The 22221-nt window shown below is 52.0% G+C and overlaps 1 protein-coding gene across 14 annotated transcripts in view; it reads right to left on the minus strand.

The window, feature by feature from the left end:
* MARK2 (microtubule affinity regulating kinase 2) overlaps window positions 1–22221 on the minus strand; it is a 104655-nt gene that overhangs the window by 25181 nt on the left and 57253 nt on the right. For all 14 annotated transcript variants that reach the window (XM_074957915.1, XM_074957910.1, XM_074957905.1 and 11 more), the window contains exon 2: window positions 1994–2173. In XM_074957915.1, the coding sequence (XP_074814016.1) occupies window positions 1994–2173 (180 nt within the window). The remainder of the gene's footprint in view (window positions 1–1993; window positions 2174–22221) is intronic.

A 22221-nucleotide genomic window follows, 5' to 3' on the forward strand; every position in this document is an offset into this window, starting at 1 on the left:
GCGGGTAAGTTAGGCTGGTGCTAACTGAGCTCCAAATCCAGTGCTCTGGGCTGCAGCATAGGCAGGGGCAGGCTGCAAACACAGATGCCCTCCAAGAGCAGCCGTGGTGTTTCAGCAGTGACAATGCTACAAGAGCTGTTGGGAAACAGGCACTGGCTTCAGGCTGGAGATAACCAGCTTCTTCAGCCTGTGCAAACAGCAGGACCCATGTGAACAAACCGGTATTTCCACACTGCCACCAAGGCTTATTTACAGCCTACAGAGCTGGGAGGCGGGGAAAAGGACGCTCACCCAACGGACTGCCCCTGCCTCTGAGCCCATGGGAAACTGAATCCAGCTGTACCACTTCTCTGGTATTTTGCTGTGGGAGGGGGGTCTGAAGGGGAAAATGCCCCCATCTGACTGGCTGCCCTTCCCCCTTCCCACCATCCTGAAGAGACAGCCCAGTAGAGCTGCTGTATGAGGGGCAGGGGGGAAGCAGAACCACCCATGAGCTGCTGGGTTCTGTTTGCTCCCTATCCTGGGAAAAACATGGTGGGATGGGGCCTGCTCTGTTCCTGTGAAAAATACATGTGTGCCCCACGAACGAACACCCACATGCCTCCAAGAAGAGGGAACAATGGCACCTGCCCTGGCTCCTGGTGTGGAGCGCTGCCTGGCTGAGCTGCCCATAGGGGCGGGGCCCCAGCCTCTCAAGGAGCCAAGAGAAGGTCTCGATCACTCCCCAGTTTGTTCACCCCACTCTGCCCCCAGGGCCCTTCCCGAGACCAGGCAGCCCCTTGAGAGGTGCAGCTGGGGGGGGGGGGGGAGTTTGAGGGGGGGAGGAGGAGAATGCTGCAGGAGCAGCAGGGCTTAGTCACCCCCCACCCAGCCTGTAGGGCCTGTCCTGGAGGGGTGGGATAGGAAAGCCAGGCAGACACAAGGCTGGTTTCTTCCACCCACCTGCAGCCCTGCAGAGCAGAGCAGGGTTCTAGCACATTCCCACAAGCACACAAGGCTTTAAGGCAGTGGCATAAACCTGCCTGGCCCCTGGCTAGGATTCAGGGCTGCCTCTGTAACGGCCCAAGTGGCTGCAGCAGAGCCACGTGCTGGGGTGCATCTGTTGCCATCTGCTCCGGAGAGTGGGAGCCTGGGCCGGGTGCCTGGCAGCTTGGCAACGAATGGTACTTGGCATTTCTGAGCACACACGCTTGTTCCGGGTTGGAGGCCTCACAGGCTTGCAAAGCGCTCCAAGCAGGAGGGAGCACAACATGGTGGTTCAAGTGCAGGGCTGAGAGGGTATGTCTACACTACCGTGAGCCACCCTTGGCTGGCCTATGCCAGCTAACTTAGCTCGGGCTAACGAGCTGATTAAAAGCAGTGTAGACGTTCAGCCTCCGAGCTCTGGTACCCTCCCATCCCATAGAGAGCCCAGCCCGAGACTGAACGTCTACACTGCAATTAAACAGCCCCTTAGCCTGAGCCCTGCATGGGCCAGCTGCGGGTTTTTAACTGCAGTGTAGACATACCAGAGAGTCAGGAGACCCGGGTTCTGCCTCCCCTGGTGCTTCAGCTTACCCATTTGTCAGAGGGGGCAACCCCCCCGCGCCTGCCCAGATGTGGTGCAGACTCTGCTCAGCAGCACATCAGACCCTGAAGAAAGGCCAAGGAGGCTTTTACATAGAAGGAAATGGAAGCAGAGATGGAAGGGACTTGCCCAGGGTCACACAGTAGCAAGGCCAGATACTGAGATTCCCCTTGGCTCTAGCCACTAGGCTTGGGGTCACAACAAAATAGTCAGCAGGGGATCAAGTCTTAGAGAGATTGTCACGTGGACACTCCATCATTGCAAGGCACATCCCTCTCCCCATCAACCCCAGCCCCTGGCAGCAACGCCGCCCCGGCCTAGGAACATCTGCCCTGGCCTCTATCCTGTATCCCAGCCTGTGGGCTTGGCCCCACACCCTTTCCATTCACATGCTGCTCCCCCTCCTTCCTGCCAGATAGGTCTCACCTCTTTCCCCGTCAGGACATGGCGTGCCAACTTGACCTTGGCGAAGTTGCCCTTGCCGATGGTCTTGAGCAAGCGGTAGTTCCCTATGTGCGGCTGCTCATCGGTGGAGGTGGCAGAGTTACGGCCCCGCAGCATGTTGGACTTGCTGCTGGGCTTGGACTCTGTGTGGCCCAGCGCCGGCTGTGGAGACAAACACACAACAACTTAGGCTGAGGGAAGCCACCGAAGGGTCGTGCCCTTCCCCAGCGCCGAACTGAGGCTCAGTGTCCCCACCCCGGCGTGCCCTGCGGGGCCCACTCTGGTATCCAGCTTCTCACCCTGACTGGCGGGATAGAGCCCTCAGGAGACGGGTTAAACCTTTTTGGGCCCTGTCTATGCTCCAGCAAGCATTGCCCAGCCCCTTCTTCGCTGCAGGGGTGGGGATCAGCCACCACTGCCCAGCCTCCCTGGGTCTGAACCCCAATTCCACTGGCCTCGTCTCCACTCCATGCACATGTCAGGCTATGCCATGATGCATTGGGAGGGGGCTCCCTTCCTGATCTCTACTGGGAAGCCAGTGCCCTGAAGCATGAGATGGGAAGACCCTCGCCTCAGCATGTGTTAACTAGGAAGTGGCCTGAAATTCATTCAGGCCCTTTTAAATGGGATGTGCTGTGGGATTCAGCGTAGGAGGGGCTGAAAGCCAAGCCCAAATGCAAGGTCACCAGGGATCATGAGGAACAACATGCTACTAACCCCTCACCCCCTTGCACACACAGAGACCACACAAAACACACCAGTCAATCTGGTTGGCTGGCAGTAGCCCCAACACGCCTGGAGCGCAGGCCCAGCCCACACTTGCCCGAGAGGAAAGGAATCAACAGATTTCATTGCCACTACAGCCCACCGAGGATTTGGCTGGGGCTGGTGTATGCAGCAGCCCCACTGCTGCCCTCTATGTAGCCCCTTGCGGGAAAGCATTTCACGCTGCTTTGTGGAGGACCAGGAGCCAGATGGAAAGAGCAGCGTTCTCCTGCAGTCATGGGACACAGATGGGGCAGGGATACCCCTCCACTACCTAGAACAACCCTGCAAACCCCCAAGTGCAGTCCTCCACCCCATAATGAGGGAGGCGCCAGAGTCCCACTACCCATACTGCTGTGCTATTTGAGGAGGGCTCAATCCTGGGCGAAGTGGGAGGGATTCTCTGGTCTGTGTTATACAGGAGGTCAGACCACTTAATCTAACAGGCCCTTCCAACTTTAAGAGCTCTGCATCGCCGCAAACTCTTTACGCTGGGGTTCCTGGCACCAGCCCCATATCAGTAATGCACAATGCTGAGTGTGGATTCCTGGGTAACGCTCTACCCAGGAAGGAAAAACAAACCCAACCCGCAGTGGGCTACCTTCCTTCCTGACGCCAGGGGAGGAGACAGCTTAACCCAGCACATGTAAGACTCACCACAGATCAGTGGCTAAAGATATCAAGTGTATATCTCGGTAGGATAGATTCTGCCACTATCCTCCTAGACAAATGATCCAGTAATAGCTTCTGCCTCCATTAAGCCTCAGAGCCCCGCCAGGGTATTTCCATTTTGCAGGTTGGGGATACTGAGGCACACATACATCTGTGCAATAACCAGCATTGTGTGTGAAATTTTAGCTCCAGCACCTGTCTCAGAGTTGGTATGAACATTGTCTCCACTTTACAAAGGGGAACGGAGGCAGAAAAGGGTCAGGTAATTTGCCCAAGGTCACACAGCAGGACAGTGACTGAGCTAGGAACAGAACCCAGGAGTCTGGACTTCCAGCTTTCCTTGCTCTAATCCAATCAGCCCCACTTCCCTCCCAGAGCTGGGTATAGAACCCAGGAGTCCGGACTCCCAGTCCTCCACTCTAATGAGGAGGGCCTAGGTTCCATCTCGGGCTCTGACTCCCACCCTCCACAATCCAGACACAGGAATCATTAAATTGCACCCCCTGTGTTTCCAGGGAAAATAGAGAAGGGAACAGAGCTGGGGAGATGAATGTGAGAAGAGGTTCAAGTCCAGCACTGCTCCCATCCACTCCCCAAGCCAACAGCCACACCTGTTCCCTTATTGCGGGTGTCTAGCCAGGCACTCATGTAACATAAGTACAAAGGAGGAAGAGATCAGAGGAAGCTGCCAAGAAAGCTAAAGTTAAAGGCATGCCTGTGCCAAAAGTTAACTTAACCCTTTGGAGGTCAGGCAGGTGCAGTGCCTGGCAGGGCTGCCCTTGCTCTCTGTAAATCAATTACAGGGCTCCCCTGAGAGTTCATTTCCTCTCCACATTCATGGCAATAGGATCCCCACTAGACAACTCAGGAGGGGAGTGGCAAAGTCTGACACTTCCACAGGCTCTTTATGACACAGCCTGGGAGCTACCAGCTCAGACACAGGCAACCTGGCTAGCACTTCCCAAAGCAATGAGCATGTTTTGAGGTTACACAATGAAGTGTCTTCCAGTAAAGGCTGCCAAAGGTTTCCCAGACACTGGAACTGTAGGCCACACAGTACTGGACTCCCTCCCCCTTCACTAGAAACCAGCCTCACAGAGGATTAGACACGAGTTCAGACATGACCTCCCTCAGCCCCAGTACGCTCACACAGAGTCAGATACATGGCTGGGTTATGGCGGCTAGGGGCACTGGATAGAAAATGAAGACACTAGGTTGTCTAGTCCTGGCTCTGCCACTGACCTGATGTACTAGTCCCATCCGTTCTGTGCCTCAGTTCCCCCTCCCATCCTTTGTCTATTCTGACAGTGAGCTCTCTGGGACAGGGACTGCCTGTACTGTGTTGAACATAACATAAGAACGGCCATATTGGGTCAGACCAATGGCCCACCTAGCTCAGTACCCTGTCTTCTGACAGTGGTCAATGCCAGGTGCTTCAGAAGGAACAAACAGAACAGGGTAATCATCAGCTGATCCATCCCCTGTTGTCCACTTCCAGCTTCTGGTAGTTAGAGGCTTAGGACACCCAGAGTGTGGGGTTGCATCCCCGACCATCTTGGCTAATAGTGATTGATGGACTGGTCCTGCATGAGCTTACCTAATTCTTTTTTGAATCCTGTTTTTGTTTTGGCCTCCACAACATCCCCTGGCAATGAGTTCCACTGATGGACTGTGCATTGTGTGAAGAAGTACTTCCTTTTGTTTGTTTTTAATTTGCTGCCTATTAATTTCATGTGGTGACCCCTGGTTCTTGTGTTATGGGAAGGGGTAAACAACACTTCCTTATTTACTTTCTCCACACCCGTCATGATTTTATAGACCTCGATCATATTCCCCTTTAGTTGTCTCTTTTCCAAGCTGAACATACCTATCTTTTTAATCTCTCCTCAAATTGAAGTGGTTCCGTCACCTCAATCATTTTTGCCTTTCTCTGTAACTTCTCCAATTCCGATATATCTTTTTTGAGATGGGGCAACCAGAGCTGCACACAGTATTCAAGGTGTGGGCGTACCATGGATTTATATAGCGGCATTCCTTTCTTAATGGTTCTTAACATTCTGGTAGCTTTTTTGATTGCTGCTGCACATTGAGCAGATGTTTTCAGAGAACTCGCTACAATGACTCCAAGATCTTTCTTGAGTGGTAACAGCTAATTTAGACCCCATCATTTTATATGTACAGTCGGGATTATGTTTTCCAATGTATATTACTTTGCATTTATCAACATTGAATTTCATCTGTCATTTTGCTGCCCAGTCACTCAGTTTCCTGAGATCCCTTTGTAACTCTTTGCAGTCTGCTTTAGACTTAACTATCTGGAGAAATTTTGTATGATCTGCAAATTTTGCCACTTCGCTGTTTACCCCTTTTTCCAGATCATTTATGAATATGTTGAATAGGACTGGTTCCACTACAGATCCCTGGGGGACACCGCTCTTTATCTCTCTCCATTGTGAAAATTGACCATTTATTCCTTCATTTCCTGTCTTTTAACCAATTACCGATCCAGGAGAGGACCTTCCCTCTTATCCCATGACTGTTTACTTTGCTTAAGAGTTTTGGTAACGGACCTTGTCAAAGGCTTTCTGAAAGTCCAAGTTCACTATATCCACTGGATCACCTGTGTCCACATGCTTGTTGATCCCTTCTAAGAATTCTGATAGACTGGTGAGGCATGATTTTCCTTTACAAAAGCTGTGTTGACTCTGTTGTATTTGTGCAGGCGCTGAGGCAGTGCTGTAATGCAAATTCAAAGCAAAGCCCTGCTAAGGATAAGTGGGGGCCATTGCGATTCAGGAATACTGGCCTGAGGTGGAGGAGTTTCAGGCCACATTTTGAGAAAGTCTGAAGTAAGGCTGTGAATCCAGTCACCACGATTCTGAAGGGTCAGTTCAGTAGAAGCAGTTTCTATCTAGGGATATCCCAGTGTTTAGAGCTCTAGCCAGCAAAGCACTCCTTGTGTGAACCCCATTTATACCAACAGAGTTGCACTTTCATCAGTCTATCTAGCTTATTCCAGTCCCCCTCCCCGCCCTGTGACACAGTTCTGGTTAAGCCCTATTTGCCAGCACAGCTCTGTGGTTGGGGCTTGCACCTCTTCACACCCCTGACCAACAGAGCTATGCTAGCAGCAGCTCCTAGTGTAGTTTTGGCCTCAGGAGACCCAGGTTCAAGTTCCTGCTCTGCCACAGACTCCCGGGATGACCCTGGGCAAGTCACTTAGAGTGAAGATTTCAGAAGCACCTGAAGTCCCATTTCTAAAGTGGCCCCTAAGTGCCTGAGTCCAAGGCCTATTCTACACACAGGCTTTGTGCTGATGTAACAGTGTCAGTCGGGGCGTGTGTGATTAGCAATATAATTCTACCAGTACAAGCCCTGGTGTGGATGCAGTTATATAGATATAAAGGAGCCTTTACACCAGGGTAGCTTATTTCTCTTCCTGTATGGAAACAGCTGCACTGGTATAAAGCACCTTTATAGTGCTAGAACTGTCTCTATGTAATGTATTTATATGGCCTCCATCACCACAGTACTGGGTGCCTCACGATCGAATGCATTTCCCTCCCAACCCTCCTGTGAGGCAGGGCAGTGCTGTTATCTCCACGGTACAGGTGGGGAACTGAGGCACAGAGAGACGTAGCGACCTGCCCAAAGGTCACCCAGGAAGTCTGTGGCAGAGCAGGGAACTGAACCCAGGTGTCAAGTCCTATGCCAGTGCCCTATTCATTGGGCCATCCTGCCTCCCGAAGTACAGAGCAGTCACAAAGGGAACCACCCTGTCGATCTTCCTATTCACCTTATCCAACAGGCCTCGTGATTCCATCACCTCCACCAGCAGGGCTGTTCAGCTCTAACAAGACCGGGATAGTTAAACCACTTCAAATTGTGTATAGAAAAAGCTTTTGGGCAAAAATATTCACAAGCACCTAAATCCCATTTTCAAAAGTAACTGGCACAGGTAGGAGCTTAACACTGTGTCTACACTGTGTCACAGTGAGGGCTACAGGGTGTGAATCGCAGAACACACCAGAGCTTCTCACAGTAACGGCCCTGCATGGATGCAGGTGGTGTGAATTAAAAGGTATCCGGTTCGTGTTAAGGTTGACCTCTTCCAGACAGGACTACATTACCGTGAACTAGATACCTTTTCATTCGCGCCAGCAGTGTCCACACAGGGCAGTTAGTACGAGACGCTCGGGTACGCTCTGCGATTCACACCCTGCAGCCCAGTGCAGACAAGCCCTAAGTCTCACTGGAAGTCAGTAAGTTTTAGGAGCCAGTGTTCCCGAGACCATCTTGAAAAGGGAAGTAGCACTTTTGAACACTTTACCTATGGGCTTTGTGCCCCAATTCGCCGCCTGTAAAATGGGATAAGAGCACTGGCCTGCCCAGCAAGAGTATTGGGAAGAGCTTGGATCCTATGGTGATGGGGTCCAGGTAAGTGCCTTAGACAGACAGATCTATGTTATTATAAGCTCCTGTCTTAGGGGAACCTGCTGGCAACTGCATCGACATGGCTTGATCTTGCATCCTAGTTGGGACATGCAAGGGTGTTGTTTGTACTTCAGTAGGACCTACAGACAACAAGGAATTGGCACTTCTAGCAGTCACCTGGATTTTGGGAAGGGGAAGAAGGCACTGTAGTGTCTCAATTGTCAGACTGGCATCTGTTGTAGAAAAGGCAATGGTAGGAGAAGCCTTTGCCTGGAGCAGCACAGAGAACCCTGGCAGGGAAGGGAGGGGGTATGTGGGCAATGTGCCGGAGCCGATGCTGCCACGATACGCTTTCATTGTGCTGCCTATAGGATTGCTAGCCATGAGCCCAGGCGAAACCCTCCCGGAATCCCCTCAATCAGCAGGGCTAAGGGTATTCCTCCAGCTGGTCCATCTGGAATAGCTCAGCTCCTCAACCCCACAGAGCAGATCGCAAACAAGCACTACTGCTAGCAGTAATTCCCAGCCAGCCCCAAGATCAGGCTCCTGCAAGAGACAGAACTCATCTAAACCAGGAAGCAGCTGCTGTTTAATTAGCCAGGCAAAGGTTTGCAAACAGACACACACAGGGCCCACCAGCTGCAGAGTTCCCTCCAACCTTCCCTCACCTGAGGTGCAGAAGGAGGCTGCTCCAGACACCCCTGTGGCAGGGAACGGATCCTGCTCCGGGGGGAAGAGCACAGCTTGTTGAGTAGCTTGGAAGAAACACTGCAAGCCCAAAGGGGTTGGCAATACGATCTGAAGTCCTCAGCACTAACAAGCGGGCCCAAGGGGCCCACCCACAGAGCCGCCCCACTGCAGGGGGGAGGAGCACAGTCAGCAGAAGTAACCTCTACGCACACTCTCCACAGTTATTGGTATTGCAGGCGTGCCTAGGAGCCCCAGTCATGGACAGGATCCCACTGTGCATTGTGCTATACAGACACAGCTCAAAGACACAGTCCCTGCCCCACACAGCTTTCAGACTCAGTATAAGGGGCAATTACTTTAATTTCATCATTCAGGCCTGTATCTCTGTAGTATGTGAGTGCCTCACAATCATTTATGGACTCACTCCTCCGGTGGGATAGGGAAGGGTTACCCCCATTTTACCTGTGGGGAAAACTGAGGCAACAAGGCACCATAGCTCTTTGGTGCAGCGACCATCTGTCTATTGTGTGTTTGTACAGCACCTAGGATAATGGGGGTCCTGGTCTGCGACAGGCGCTCCTTGGCCACTATGGTAATAAAAAGAAATACAGGGAGTCTGTGGCTGAACCAAGAATGGAACCCAGCTGTCCTGAGGTTTAGTCCAACCCCCTGCCCACTAGACTACTGTTCCTACCCCACAGTGGGGAGGAAGGGAGTGAGATTCTTCTCAAGTCCAGAAGAATCAGCTGAAGTGAAGTTTGCTTTGGGTATAGAGTTGCTTCTGGACTTAAAAAAATTACCATGTTAGGCCTCCTTCAAATGGTACCCAAGGGCAGTCAGGCTTGTTTTAGCTCTGCATCTGCTGGGGATGTTTTCCTCAGCCACCACTCCCCAGAACAAATCACCAGCCAGCAACACCAAGCTCAGGGCAGCAGGGTCAGACTAGGATACAAGCCCCCAAAACACCTCTTTGGCCACACAATACTGCCCACTAGCGATCTAGTGCTCAAAGTTTTCAGAGAGAGCAGAAATGCAGCTGTTTGTCTACAGGGGCACCCAAATCAAGGGAGGTAAGATACAGATGGAAATGAGGGTCCCCTTTGCCCACAAGGGGTTTGGAAGCCAGCTACTACTCTGTGCCCCCATTCGACCCAGGGATGCTGGCTCCACAGTGTGAAAACATAGGCTGAGAACATTTGTTTAGACAGCACACACACCCTTCCCCTCTGGGTTCCTGCACTGTTCGGGTCTGGCTCTTCAAGGACATTGTGGGCCTTGGCTCTCCAGGCTCCGCCTCGGCAGGTGAGCCACTATGCTAACAAGGAGCTGCTGCATTGCTCATCTATAATTCATGCCCTGACAGGGAAGGAGGGAGGGGGAATGCCAAGCAGAGGGAAAGCCAAAGAGAACCTTAACCCCTCTGTGCCAGGCGAGGATGTGCTTTCACTAGGCATGGACAGCGGGTGCACAACCATCACCTGCACAGGCTGCAGGGTCTCAAGATTGGACACACCAGGTCAGTTATTTGGGTGGATAAATGCAGGGGGCTGTGGGTGACTTTCCCCATCCCATTACTTGGCACAAGGCAACAGCACAGCATTCAGGAACAAAGCCCTGCCTGAGATGCTGTCTCCCCAAAGAGGCGTAAGATTGTGAGCAGATCAGGACTGCCAATCGTGGAAGATTGTATGCCACTTTCTACAAGGACAGGGGTGTTAAGTCAACCCGAACCCAGCTCTACCTCCTGAACTCCCCTGCAGTTTGCTGGGAACAATGTCCCTCTTCCCCATCATGAATCTGTTGTACAGCACTGCTGGGAACCATTACAACAGCTGCTGCATTACACCTCAGAGGTTGGCACAGAGTTAAAACAGCCTGAGGAATGACGATGAGTGTCCAGAATTTAAAATACAACGAAAGCGTCCCTACTGCCTCACAGGCTCTACCCTGCTAGCCTCAGCCACCCTTCATTGTCCTTATTAGTTCCCCTCTAGCACACACAGACAAACACCCCTCATCTTGACATGACATCTGCTATCATGGATCACTTTGCTTATATGCTGCATCCCTTTCCCCCCAACTCTTTGGCTTGTCTTCAGGCCGCATGTTCTCTCGGACAGAAACCATCACGGCTGTGTGTACAATGCCTAGCACAATGGGGCTACACCAAGCATGGGGAAAAGACTGCCTGCCAATCTGAAAAATCAAGGAAGAGAGAGTCACCTCTCTTCCTACGGATTCAGAGATTTTCAGGTCTGAATGCACCATTGTGATCATCCAGTCTGACCTCCTGCATAGCTTAGGGAAGAGATGTTCACTTGATACTTCCTGCATGGAGCCCGTATCCTCTTGCTTAAGCTGAGCATGCCTGGGTGTGATGCATAGGGGAATGGCCTTTGGATCTATTTATAAGAAGCCAGTGAGCTTGGATATTCGAGCACCAAAGTGAAATGGAGCCAAGGAGATGTCAGCCGGGATCAGACCCAAACCTGGTCCCAGGCTCTGTTGGACGTTTCAGCCAATGGCGCAAGAACCTAATAGTAGGTGTTAGGGGAAGACCTGGCCCCTGGAAAAGTCCCCAATGGTTAGAGGTTAGCTTAAGCCCTGAAGCACGAGAAGGTTCATCTCTGTTCTAAAACCTTTCCCTTTTCAGCATTTGCTACTGTAACCCAGGATATTCCTATTCTCCAGGATAAATGGGAATCGTGGCAGAAGCAAGAGCCACATCTCTTCCATCTCCAAATCCAACAGACAGAAGGATCTGTCTTTCTCCACTCCACGCAGATTCCAGCTTCCCAAGGTCAGGCCAGCCGCAGGAGTCCTTGGCATCAGAGCCCCGTGTGACAAATTAACAGCAAAGCATGCCATGAACCCATGCCTCACAGAGGTGACTCCGCAGAGGCAGCTTGTTCTAGCTATTCCATGAAGCTGGCATTTTAGGAAAAACAGAGGTACTGTGCTCCTTGCTTGCCTACCCTCTGCTCTGCAAGGGCGTTCTTTAAGCCTCCATGTGTTCATCACAGCCTTTAGCGTGGGAAGCTAATGGGAAGGAGAGACCAGTTTAATACAAGGCAAAGCAAAAATAATCCACCCAGCAGGCCTCTAGGTCTGAGCAGGAGGTTTGAGCTGTCCGCATTACAAGTTCAAGAGCAAAACAGCTCTATGTTTAAACTGGGGCCCGTGACAAACAAGATTCTCCTGCCTGCTGCAGCCTTGAGAACTGCACCCCAACCACGGCAAGATTCCCCTGTCCACTGTCTAACTCTTCCCCTCTGGCATATGGGATCATTTCCTGCGCTGGGACAGATTGTAACAAGGAGAGAACTACCCCACTCCCGCCTCCAAACCCAGGCTATGTGCTCCCAATTCTGGGCAGTAGCTGAATTCATGTTCTCTTTGCTGGGATGTCCCTGCCTCACAAGTCTCCTCCTATCTGACATGAGCCCAGAGCCAAGGTGTTTCATGCCTGGAGTAACATTGCCTGGGTAAGGAGCCATGCTGGGTTTGGAGTTGCTAGAGTGCTGTTACTGATCCCCAGATCAGCCCCTGTCTGCAAACAGTCTAAATCTAAGCTGCTCTTCTGAGAGCTTGCTGGGAAGCTGTTTGCCAAGAACAGCTTAACATTCTCGCTATGACTCCCCTTGGCCCCCAGGTCTCTCTGCAGGAGGCCAGCACCATTTACTTCTTCAAACAGGCTCACAGCAGTGCTCCTTCCCTGAGTCTCCATTTTACCTTCCAGCTGACCCTGTGCTGCACTCTAAGAAACACACCAAGCTCCTGTTGTAACTCCAGACACATCTAATTAAACTACTGGCTGTGGAAAAGCTCCCATTTCAGCAACCTTGTTTTACAGTGAAATGAGTGCTGGTCTATTTGATTTCCTTGTAGGTAGGAGGAAGTCCTGGCCCCTCTGCCCTGATTCTGAAAGGACCTATTCTACCCCCTCTGCAGAGGGGTCAGCAGCAGGGCCAGTTCTCCTGGGGCATCTGGTACATGGAATCCCCTCCCATAAGGATCAAGGGCCTGATTCATTTCCCCTGGGGCAAACAGTCAAACAGTAACCTGCTGCAGCTGCTGAGCAGAGCTTGAACTATCAACACCTTTGCTGCTTTCGTTGCTCCATGAGGAAGAAGTTGTGGGAGGCAGTGTTACCTAATGGATAGAGCACCGGTCTGGGATTCAGGAGGTCTATTCCTGGCTTAGCTGCTGGCCTGCTGGATGATTCTGGGGCAAGTCACTGCCCCTCCCTATCCCTCAGCTTCCCATCAGTCAGTAATGACCCTGATGTCCTTTGTAAAGCGCTTTGAGATCTACTGATGAAAAAGAACTATAGAAGAGCTAGGGATGATTATTTTTAAAGATCTCAGAGGAGCTGCCCATCTCTTTGAGATCCCCTTCCCTCTTCATAGGAATGTATGTAGATTCCATTAGCCAATCAGGTTGCCTATAGCAGCCTCCTGTGAGAGGTTCACTGGGGTCATCTAGCTAGAGGATGCTCAGTCAGGAAAGTTCTCACACTCAGTCATGGCACTGACTAGCAACAGATCCCTTGAAATGCCACATGCTGGAGCAGCCGAGATCCTGCAGGATGTATGTGCCACTATTTGCAGAGCGTGTTAAAAACATCCCAAGTTCAGCTATGGAACCAAGCACAGAAGGGAGAGGAAACAGGAGTCATCATAACGAATGATAAAAATTTGGGGAGGGATATTAAACCTCATGCTTCAGGGCTTGAGCTGATCTCTGTTGGTCTATTATAGACCAGGCTGAGCCATACATATATGGGGGAAGATTACCCGACATCTCCCCATAGTGGATTTCTTACACCATCCCCTGAAGCAGCTGGTGTTGGCCACTGTTAGTCAGGATAATAGGCTAGATGGACTTTGGGTCTGATCCAGACTGGCAATTCCCAATTCCTGTGCCTTAGTGCTCTGGTATTTGCTCTTCCAGCAGGTGGCTCAATAGACAGCTGCTAGCAATAATATCTTAGATTTCAATAATATCTTTTCACTCCAAGGAGTCCCCCGCAAAAAAAAAAAAAAAAAAAAATCACACACCACTAAAATGCAGCCACCTCTGGGATGAGGCATGGTAGCTGTTTATTTCTAAGCAGTTTTGGACAAAAAGATATTGAGTTACAATTAGATATCAGCTAGAGAGGCAAATTAAAATAACACAAACTGGGGATTGGCCAGGATACTGGGATTACCACCCAAACTCCTTGCAATACAGATCGTGGATGTTTGTGGTCAGCACCTCAGTTTTAGGCCTTATTTGAAAGGTGGCATCACTAGCAACACAGCCTCACCAGCACTGGGCTGGATCCTCATTGGATGGGAGGCCAGTCCCTATGGAAAAGCTAATATGACTTCCTTCATTGGACACCTCCCAGAAATAGAAGTGAGATATGAGAGCCACAAAGGGCCATTACCTCAATAGTCCATGTGCCCATAAAGAATTTTCCACAAAAAGTCTGGTTAAAGCTTAGTATTTGGGGGAAGCATGGACAAAGTGACTTTGGAAGGCAGAGGGGATTCATAGATTCCATAGCTCCATCCACTCTATGTTGTGACCCTTAGTAGTTACCGATCAGTAGCTGGCTAAAAAATACTGTCTCGTCATTTCCTTGTACTCCCCCATTGGCCTCCCTGTATCCCCTTGTCACCTTTCCTCTTCTGCTTAGATTGGAAGCTCTTTGGAGCAAGGACCGTCCCTTTGTTCTGTGTTTGTACAGTGCCTAGCACAATGGTACATGACTGGAGCTCCTGGTGCTACTGCAGTACACAATTATCCAACCTAATCTGCACTGTTGCAGCAATCAGTTTGCAGTGGGATCACTCGGGGAGCTGAACTAACTCAATTATACAGGATCAAAGATGTCATATAGAGTAGCAGCCAATAACCAGCCGACCAACTTCTATCTCCTTGAAGCCCAGCAGGCAGGCCCCTTTGGAAGTGGTTCAGGGAGCTAGTTTCCACAGCAACAGCTCCCTTCTTAGGGAGGCACATGGCATGTCAGCAAGCGCAGGGCAGGGAGAGCACAACAGGCTGTTTGGAAGGAGGGGAGCCTGGCCGCTGAACCAGTGGCAGACACACTGCAAAGTGGCTCATCATCAGGGTTGAGATTCTGATGCCGCCCATATGGGATGAAAGGCTCTAAAGCAGTGGTGGGCAAACTACGGCCCGTGGGCTGGATCCGGCCTATTTTAAGCTGGCCGCGCTCTGGGGCACTGGGTCAGGGGCTGCACTATGTGGCTCGGCTCCGCCCCGGCGCTCCAGCTGGGGCACTGGGTCAGGGGCCGCACCGTGCGGCTCGGCCCTGCTCTGGCACTTCGGCCGGGGCACAGGGTTGGGGTCACACCACGCGGCATGTCCCCACTCTGGCTCCTCCGTGCTCCAATGGCCCCCTCCGGTGTTCCAATGGGAGCTTCAGGGGCAGTGCCTGAAGATGGGGCAGCGTGCAGAGCCACCTGGCTGTACTTCCGCCTAGGAGCTGGAGACGGGATATGCCACTGCTTCCGGGAGCCGCTTCAGGTAAGCGCCGCTCGGAGCCTTCACCCCAAGCCTCTCCCCATGCCCCAACCCCCTGCCCCAGCCCTGATCCCCCTCCCGCTCTCCAAACCCCTTAATCCCAGCCCAGAGCACCCTCCTATACCCCAAACTCCTCATCCCCAGCCCCACTCCCCCTCACACACCCCAACCCCAATTTTGTGAGCATTCAATGGCCCGCCATACAATCTCTATTCCCCAATGTGGCCCTCGGGCCAAAAAGTTTGCCCACACCTGTCCTAAAGCAAGTTATCTGACACGACACCACATCCACAAAGCAGGAGGACATGCAAGCCTCTGCCCCCAGCATGTAATGGAGAGAAGCAGTGAGCTACAGAGAGCACGGAAGAGCTTCCCCTAAAAAGTAACCTCAGATATAGAAAGGTGTGCACCTAACTGGTAAAGCAGGAGGGATACAGCCAGGATTCCTGAGTTCTGTTTTCAACTCTGGGAGAAGAGTTGGGTCCGGTAGTTGGCGCTAGGGAGGCTGGGACCCAGGACTAGGAACACTCATTCCCAGCTTTCCTCAACAACCTGCAGTTTGACTTGCACAAGGACACTTCATCTTCCTATGGCTGAATCTCCACCACCACACCTCCCCCACTGGGGCAGAGGCTGCTTAAGGGACCCCTTTGCCTTTCTATAGTGCTTTTCCCCTGAGAATCTCCAAGTATAAGACTGCTACCATTTCTGAAGGAGATTCTAGGCTGTGGCTGCCTGGGAGCAAGGAAAGCAAACATCCCTTATCTCCACGTAGCTTTCATTCCCCTGCCCTACCCCAGTTTATCGGAGCTATACAGTCAGAGGTGCTTGCTCTCCATTTCACAGCAAGAAGAGTTTACCATCAGTCTCTGTGAGAGGTGTACGTTTTAAAATCAAGGTCTTCAATGGCTCTATGCGCTCTTGGAATCTGACACTAGAGCTGCCAGGAAGTAGTTGCTGACTGGAAATGCATGCTGGGTAACTGTATGCAAACGATAATCCTGAACTTCCAGGGTTTCTGCACAGCTTTTATTACCAGAGCTGCATGCCCTGGGCAAGCATCCGCCCCAGGGTGTGGTAGCGTGGAACGCTGGGTACTGAATGGGGAAAGCCGTGCTGTTATTCTGGCTGGAGGAGCAGAGCATGGGAAAGGCCACCAGGGCACCCCGGTCCACAAGCTCAGCCACTATGGGATTGGGGCTATCTCCAACTGCTTGCTAAGATGTTAAGGAAAAGCTTGTTTGTCAAGTCTCACTGTTCCTTGATACACAGAGGTCTGGGGAATACCCTCCCACATAAATTCCCTATCTGGGGTCATTTCCCAAAAGCCAGAGGCTGAAATCCCGGTGCCTGGCACAGCACTGCTCTGGCTTCGGTGAGCTACCTGTGACCTGGGGCTGTAGAGGAAGTGCAACTCCCAACACTCCTGGGAGGCGGGCACACCTAATTAAGTGCTGACTTGGCCTGGGAGGGAGGCAGATAGCTGTGTGGCCGCTGAACAAGCTCAGACCCGATTGAGACGACACACGCAGGGGTAGGTATCGCATGTATGGCCTGTTTCAGAGGAAGGCAATGTACCAACCTACTGCACGGGCTATAGAGAGAGGACAACCGTGATTCTTCAGCAGGCTTCGGCTCCGAATCCAACGGCTGAACTCTAAGGCTCCCAACAAACCCAACCCCCCTGCCTCCCCAAACCCAAGACCCAGCTCTTTGATCATATCTCTCCCGTTCGTCTCAGGATCATGTCCTGAACACTTACTCCAGCCATGGGCCTTGTGTATGTGCTCCCTCTGCTCATCAAAAGCCGTCTTCTCCCCCTCCCTTCACACAATCTCAGCAACGCTGGCGCAAGCGCCTTCTCTGTAGCGTCTGTAGTCTGGAAGGGCAGACGCTGTATCTCATTGGCTCTCCATTCCGGACCCCAAATGGAAATGTCTCTCCCCCCTCATTTATATCACTTCAGCCAGCTGGGAAGAGAAGGGAAATAACTCCAACTTATTCCTAGTGTGTTTGTGGGAAGAAGCACCCCACGGAACAGACCTGTCTCATCTCTCCTCGTTAGCCTCTGCAATCCCTCTTCCGAAGTGGTGAAGCAATGTAGTAACAAACAGCAGCAGCCGAAGTGAAACTCTTCAGAAGGAGCAAAGTACAGGAACAGCCCAGGCAAGCCACTTCCCCCACCAACCGGCAGCGGGACTCCGCCTTCGATACCTGAGCAAGCCACACCTTTCGCAATCTCCCTGATTGCTAACCCAGAGCCTGGCCTGTTTTGCAATTCATCAGTTTCAGGCTAACTCCACAACTTCCCTAAGCAGCACCACAGGTAGCAGAAGCACTGGGATTACCGAGAGCTTCAGGGTGTTGTCTGGATCGGAGTCCCAAGATCCATTAAGGGAGGAAGGCAAACTTCCACCATAACCCACTAGCACTTCCTCCCATTGGGCAAAGTGGGAGGAGAACTGTCCTTAGACTGGGGGAAGGACGGAGTTACAGCAACTCACGATTCTTCCCCCACAGGAAGCTGCCTGCCCCACCCTTGGTTGCAATGGGCAGGGCTCTTCAGTCAGTGAGTGTGAGGAGGAAATGCTCAGCCTGAAAAAGAGAGTATGAAGTTAATGCTCTACCTGCACCAGGTGGCCTGCAAGCCCCTAAGCAAGATGAACAGATCAGGGGCAGCTCTTACTAGAGAGTTTAAAGGGAATCAAATGCTGCCAAATGAGAGCAGCGTGGGGGCAGGGGGAGATTAGGGTAGAATGCAGCGATGTGCCACCTCCACCGCCCTTAGTGGGTGGCTCCTAGCCCATCACATCCGTGTGCACACGCCCTTTTTGCGAAATCCTTGTACAGCAGCCAAGCCACAGGCTGGGGAACACAGAGGCAAGATGGCTAAGTCAACACAATGCACCCGGGTTGTCACAGAATCTGAGGGGAGTGGGGAGGAGAGCTCCCTACTGGCTACAAGGAAGTCAAGAGCTATGTTACAGCATTACTCAGTTACGGCTCTCAGCTCACAACCAACAGCCCCAAGCCCTTGGCACAGCAGCCCCATCCCATCAACAACCTGATGTTACAAGGAAGGCGGCTCAAAATTCAGTAATTCCTTAGCTTGGTGGGTTTACTTTCTGGTGAAGCATGCAGTAAGTAAGGGCTGTGGGAGAACAGTTAGAGCAAGGGGCTGGGAGCCAGAACTCCTGGGTTCTTTCCCCAGCTCTGGGAGCAGGGCCTAGTGGGTTAGAGCAGGAGAGCTGGGAGCCAAGACTCCGGGAGTCCTGGATCTATTATCACAAGCCTTAGCCTAGGGCAGAGGTGGGCAAACTACAGCCCGAGGGACCCTCCTGCCCAGCCCCTGGCCCAGGAGGCTAGCCCCAGGCCCCTCCCCTGCTGTTCCCCCTCCCCTGCAGCCTCAGCGCACCGCGCCGCAACGCTCTGGGTGGCTGGGCAGAGCAGTTGTTGAGCCGTGGCCTGACCTGGTGCTCTGGGCGGCGTGGCTGTAGTGCCGCCAGCCACCGGTGCTCCAGGCAGCGCGGTAAGGGGGCAGGGAGCGGGGGGGGTTGGATAGAGGGCAGGGCAGTTTGGGGGGGGTGGTGGTCAGGGATCTGGATAGGGGTCGGGGTAGTCAGAATGCAGGGAACAGGGGGGTTGGATGGGGCAGGGATCCCAGGGGGCAAGTTAGGAATGAGAGGGGGGGATTGCATTGGGTGGCAGGAGTGGGGTCAGGGAGTGGGGGAGGGGGTAGGAGTCCCGGGGGAGCCGTCGTGGGCGAGAAGCCGGGGGGGGGGGGGGGGGTCGGGCCACGCCTGGCTGTTTGGGGAAAACACAGCCTCCCCTAACCAGCCCTCCATACAATTTTGGAAACCCGATGTGGCCCTCAAGCCAAAAAGTTTGTTTTCTTTGTACAGTGCCTACCACAAAGGGATTCTGGTCCATGACTGGGGTTGCTACAATACAAACCATCACTATCAACAGCCTCTAACAATGTCAGTTAAACAATATTCTCCTCATTAAAGCCCTTAAAGAATTGGGGAGAATAAACTCCCACCCTGTCCCACACAATCTTAACTTTAACCTTCCAGCACTCCACGGTTAAGTGATTTAACAGACAACAGGATAAAGCTACAGGACCAGCCTCTGCTCATTCACACTGGTGCAATTAGGAGTCACTCCAACTTCAATAGTTAAAACTGTAATCAGGTTTCTAGAGACCAAATGGAGGAGACAGCCTAGAATCTTCACCTGTCCACACCTCAGACACATACGAATACAAGCGTGTCCTCAGAAAACTTCTTAGCAAAAACACAGCCTTCTGACTAACAGTAGCAGGATGGTGGGAGCCCCAAGGAGCCCCAGTCATGGATGGGACCCCAACGTGCCAGGCGCTGTACAGACACAACAAAAAGATGCTCCTTGCTCTGAAGAGCTTCTAACAGTTACAGTCGGACTTTGGTGGGGGAATCGGAACTACAACAAACAGCACTGAATACGCACATCAGAGTTAAGATTGTACCAACACTACAGTGTGTGGAGTAAATCGCATTCCTTTCCCTGGATAGCAGCCATGAGGGAAAGACACCAAGTATCATTCCCAGCACAGGGAAAGACGCACAGAATGTTTTAATGTCCACTCTTTTTGCAATTAAACACTGAGAAAAGTCAAAGACAATTTCAGAGACAACAAGTTCCTTTCCACCCCCAAACAGGCACAGAATCCCCGTGGCACAGTCTCACCACTGCACATACGTGACTCACAAGCCCTCTTGAAACCTGCCTCTCATACCTGCTGCCAACTTAACTTCTCCAGCAGCGCCCTCTCAGTTCCTTGCATTTACGCATGAGAGGCTTTGATAGAAGAGCTGATTCAAGCTGCCAAGGGGTTAACCTTTGAACATGACAGATAGCAGATGCGGCATCTATACACAGCACTAATGCGAGAGGGTGACACTGATGGCAGGAGCCATGGAGCCAGAGGCACTGTCGGAATTACTTGCATCTTCAAGTATATTATGTTCCTTCAGTGGCCTTTCTGCTTCAGCAATAGGTGATTTCAACAGGGAGTTGTTGAATAGCAGGAGAGTATGGGCTCTATACTGTCCTAGATCCATACACAGCACTTAGGCTAATAGGAAGCCTTCATGCAATATGCAGAACCTCATGTCCTGGTGTGGAGAGAAGCCTAGACAAAAGAGCCTTCTGGGGAATGGGAGGGTGACTGAAGAAATACTGGAGAATATAATCTAGTAGTGCAGCTGGGATTCAGGGCTCCTGGGCTGTAATCCCTGCTCTGGAAGGAGAGTGGGATCTAGTGGGTTAGAAGAAGGGAGGCTGGGATTCAGGGCTCCTGGGCTCTAACCCCAGCTCAGGGAGACCTAGCAGTTCTAGTAAGGCACTGGAAGCACCAGGACTCCTAGGTTCTTCTCTCAACTGCTTGTGAGACTTTAGGCAAGTCTCTTCATCTTTTTGTTCTTATTTCTCCATACAAGGCTAAAGCTTTAGAGTTTGAGGTTTGGAGATGGTGCAGTCCCTCCCTCCCTCCCCACCCACCCTTCTATTAGATCAAGGACTGCTTCATACAGCAGCAGCAGCAGCACTGGCTGTCACTGAGGCACTACCTCCCATGGTGAGGTGCGCACATGTGCACAACAGTGAGGCAGACATCGAACCCAGTGCATTCCTGGCAGGTCAAAGCTGATACAACTGCTTGCAGCTGAAGGAAGTTGCTCCCTTGCATCACAACTGTCTGCACCGCACCTCAGCTGGGGATACATACAGCCCTTCAGTCATCTGCAATTGATGCATCATGCTAGTAGCAGCAGGGTTAGGGGGGGTGGGAAGGGTTGTCTGTAAAGACCTCCTCCCCTTACCCCTACCCCTTGATGTAAGAGTCAGCTGGAATCCATTTCTTCCCAGACAAGGCCCTTCCTAATGTGTGGTTTGGGAAATGCAGGCACTGCCCCCTCCCTCTACCTCTGCATTCCATTCACATACCCTCTGAATGTTAAGCCTGAAATTTCCACATGCAATCAGCTTCCTAGGTCCCTTGAAGTAAAGTAGGTAATTCATCTCTGACAGACATTTTGTGCTACAGGTGGTGTCAGGAAGCAAGGGGTGGAGGGGAAATAAAAGCACAAAGCTCACCAGAAGCCTCCAGCCCAATGCCTTCCAAGGGTACCTTCCAATCGCTTGACCCATGTGAGAAAGCAAGACAAATTTGCTTCCATGTCGAGAATATGGAGGGTGGGAACTGCAAGTGGGGGTGGGAGAAAGCTTCCTCTTCCCCATCCCCTACCACAGTCATCTCCTGCTCCTCCAAGGCCACCACTAAATTAGCAACAGCTGGAGATAACAAAAGGCTGTTGTTTAAGCCCTAACGGAAGCTCTGCCAACTGGGTAGAGGCTAGATAGACAGAGGACTCCAAGCCAAGGGCACTTCTGAGGCAAACACGGAACAGCCTCTATTGTGCTGTTTTATTTTGGACACCTTGCACCAAGGACAGATGGTGGGCCCACCCCCCCTTACAAACCTAAGACTCCTTGCAAAGACCTAACAAACCCTGTTCTATAGCCCCTTCCAGCCAAGAAAAGCCACTTCTGGTGGCTGGCAGACAACTGGTCCATGTTGTGTAGCTGGGGAGGGAGCACTGCAATGAGTCCCACTAATGTGGCAGCCCAGAGGATCTGGTATCCATAAAGACCAGCCAGCAGCTCTGTCCAGAAGCCTCATGCTGGAACTCTTGTCCCAGAAGGAGAGAGGGTTGATATTTGAACCTGTGGAGGTGGGTAGGGCTCATACATAAGGTTACGTTTTAGTCACGGGTATTTTTAGTAAAAGTCACGGACAGGTCACGGGCAGTAAACAAAAATTCATGGCCCGTGACCTGTCCACGACTTTTACTAAAAATACTGGTGACTAAACTGGGGGGGTGGGGGTGGGGCTGCCTGGGGGCCCCACGGGTGAGGGGGAGGACAGCCTGGGTGCTGGAAGGGCAGGTGGCGATGCGCAGCCTGGGACCTCTGCTGGTGCTGGAGTGGGGGTGGCACTTACTTGGGGGCAGCTCCCACTGGCGGGGCCTGCAGGTGGAGGCAGCGCACAGAGCTGCCTGGCCACAGCTCTGCCT

The sequence above is a fragment of the Natator depressus genome, chromosome 7 (assembly GCF_965152275.1).
Source record: "Natator depressus isolate rNatDep1 chromosome 7, rNatDep2.hap1, whole genome shotgun sequence".
NCBI classification, from domain to species: Eukaryota; Metazoa; Chordata; order Testudines; family Cheloniidae; genus Natator; species Natator depressus.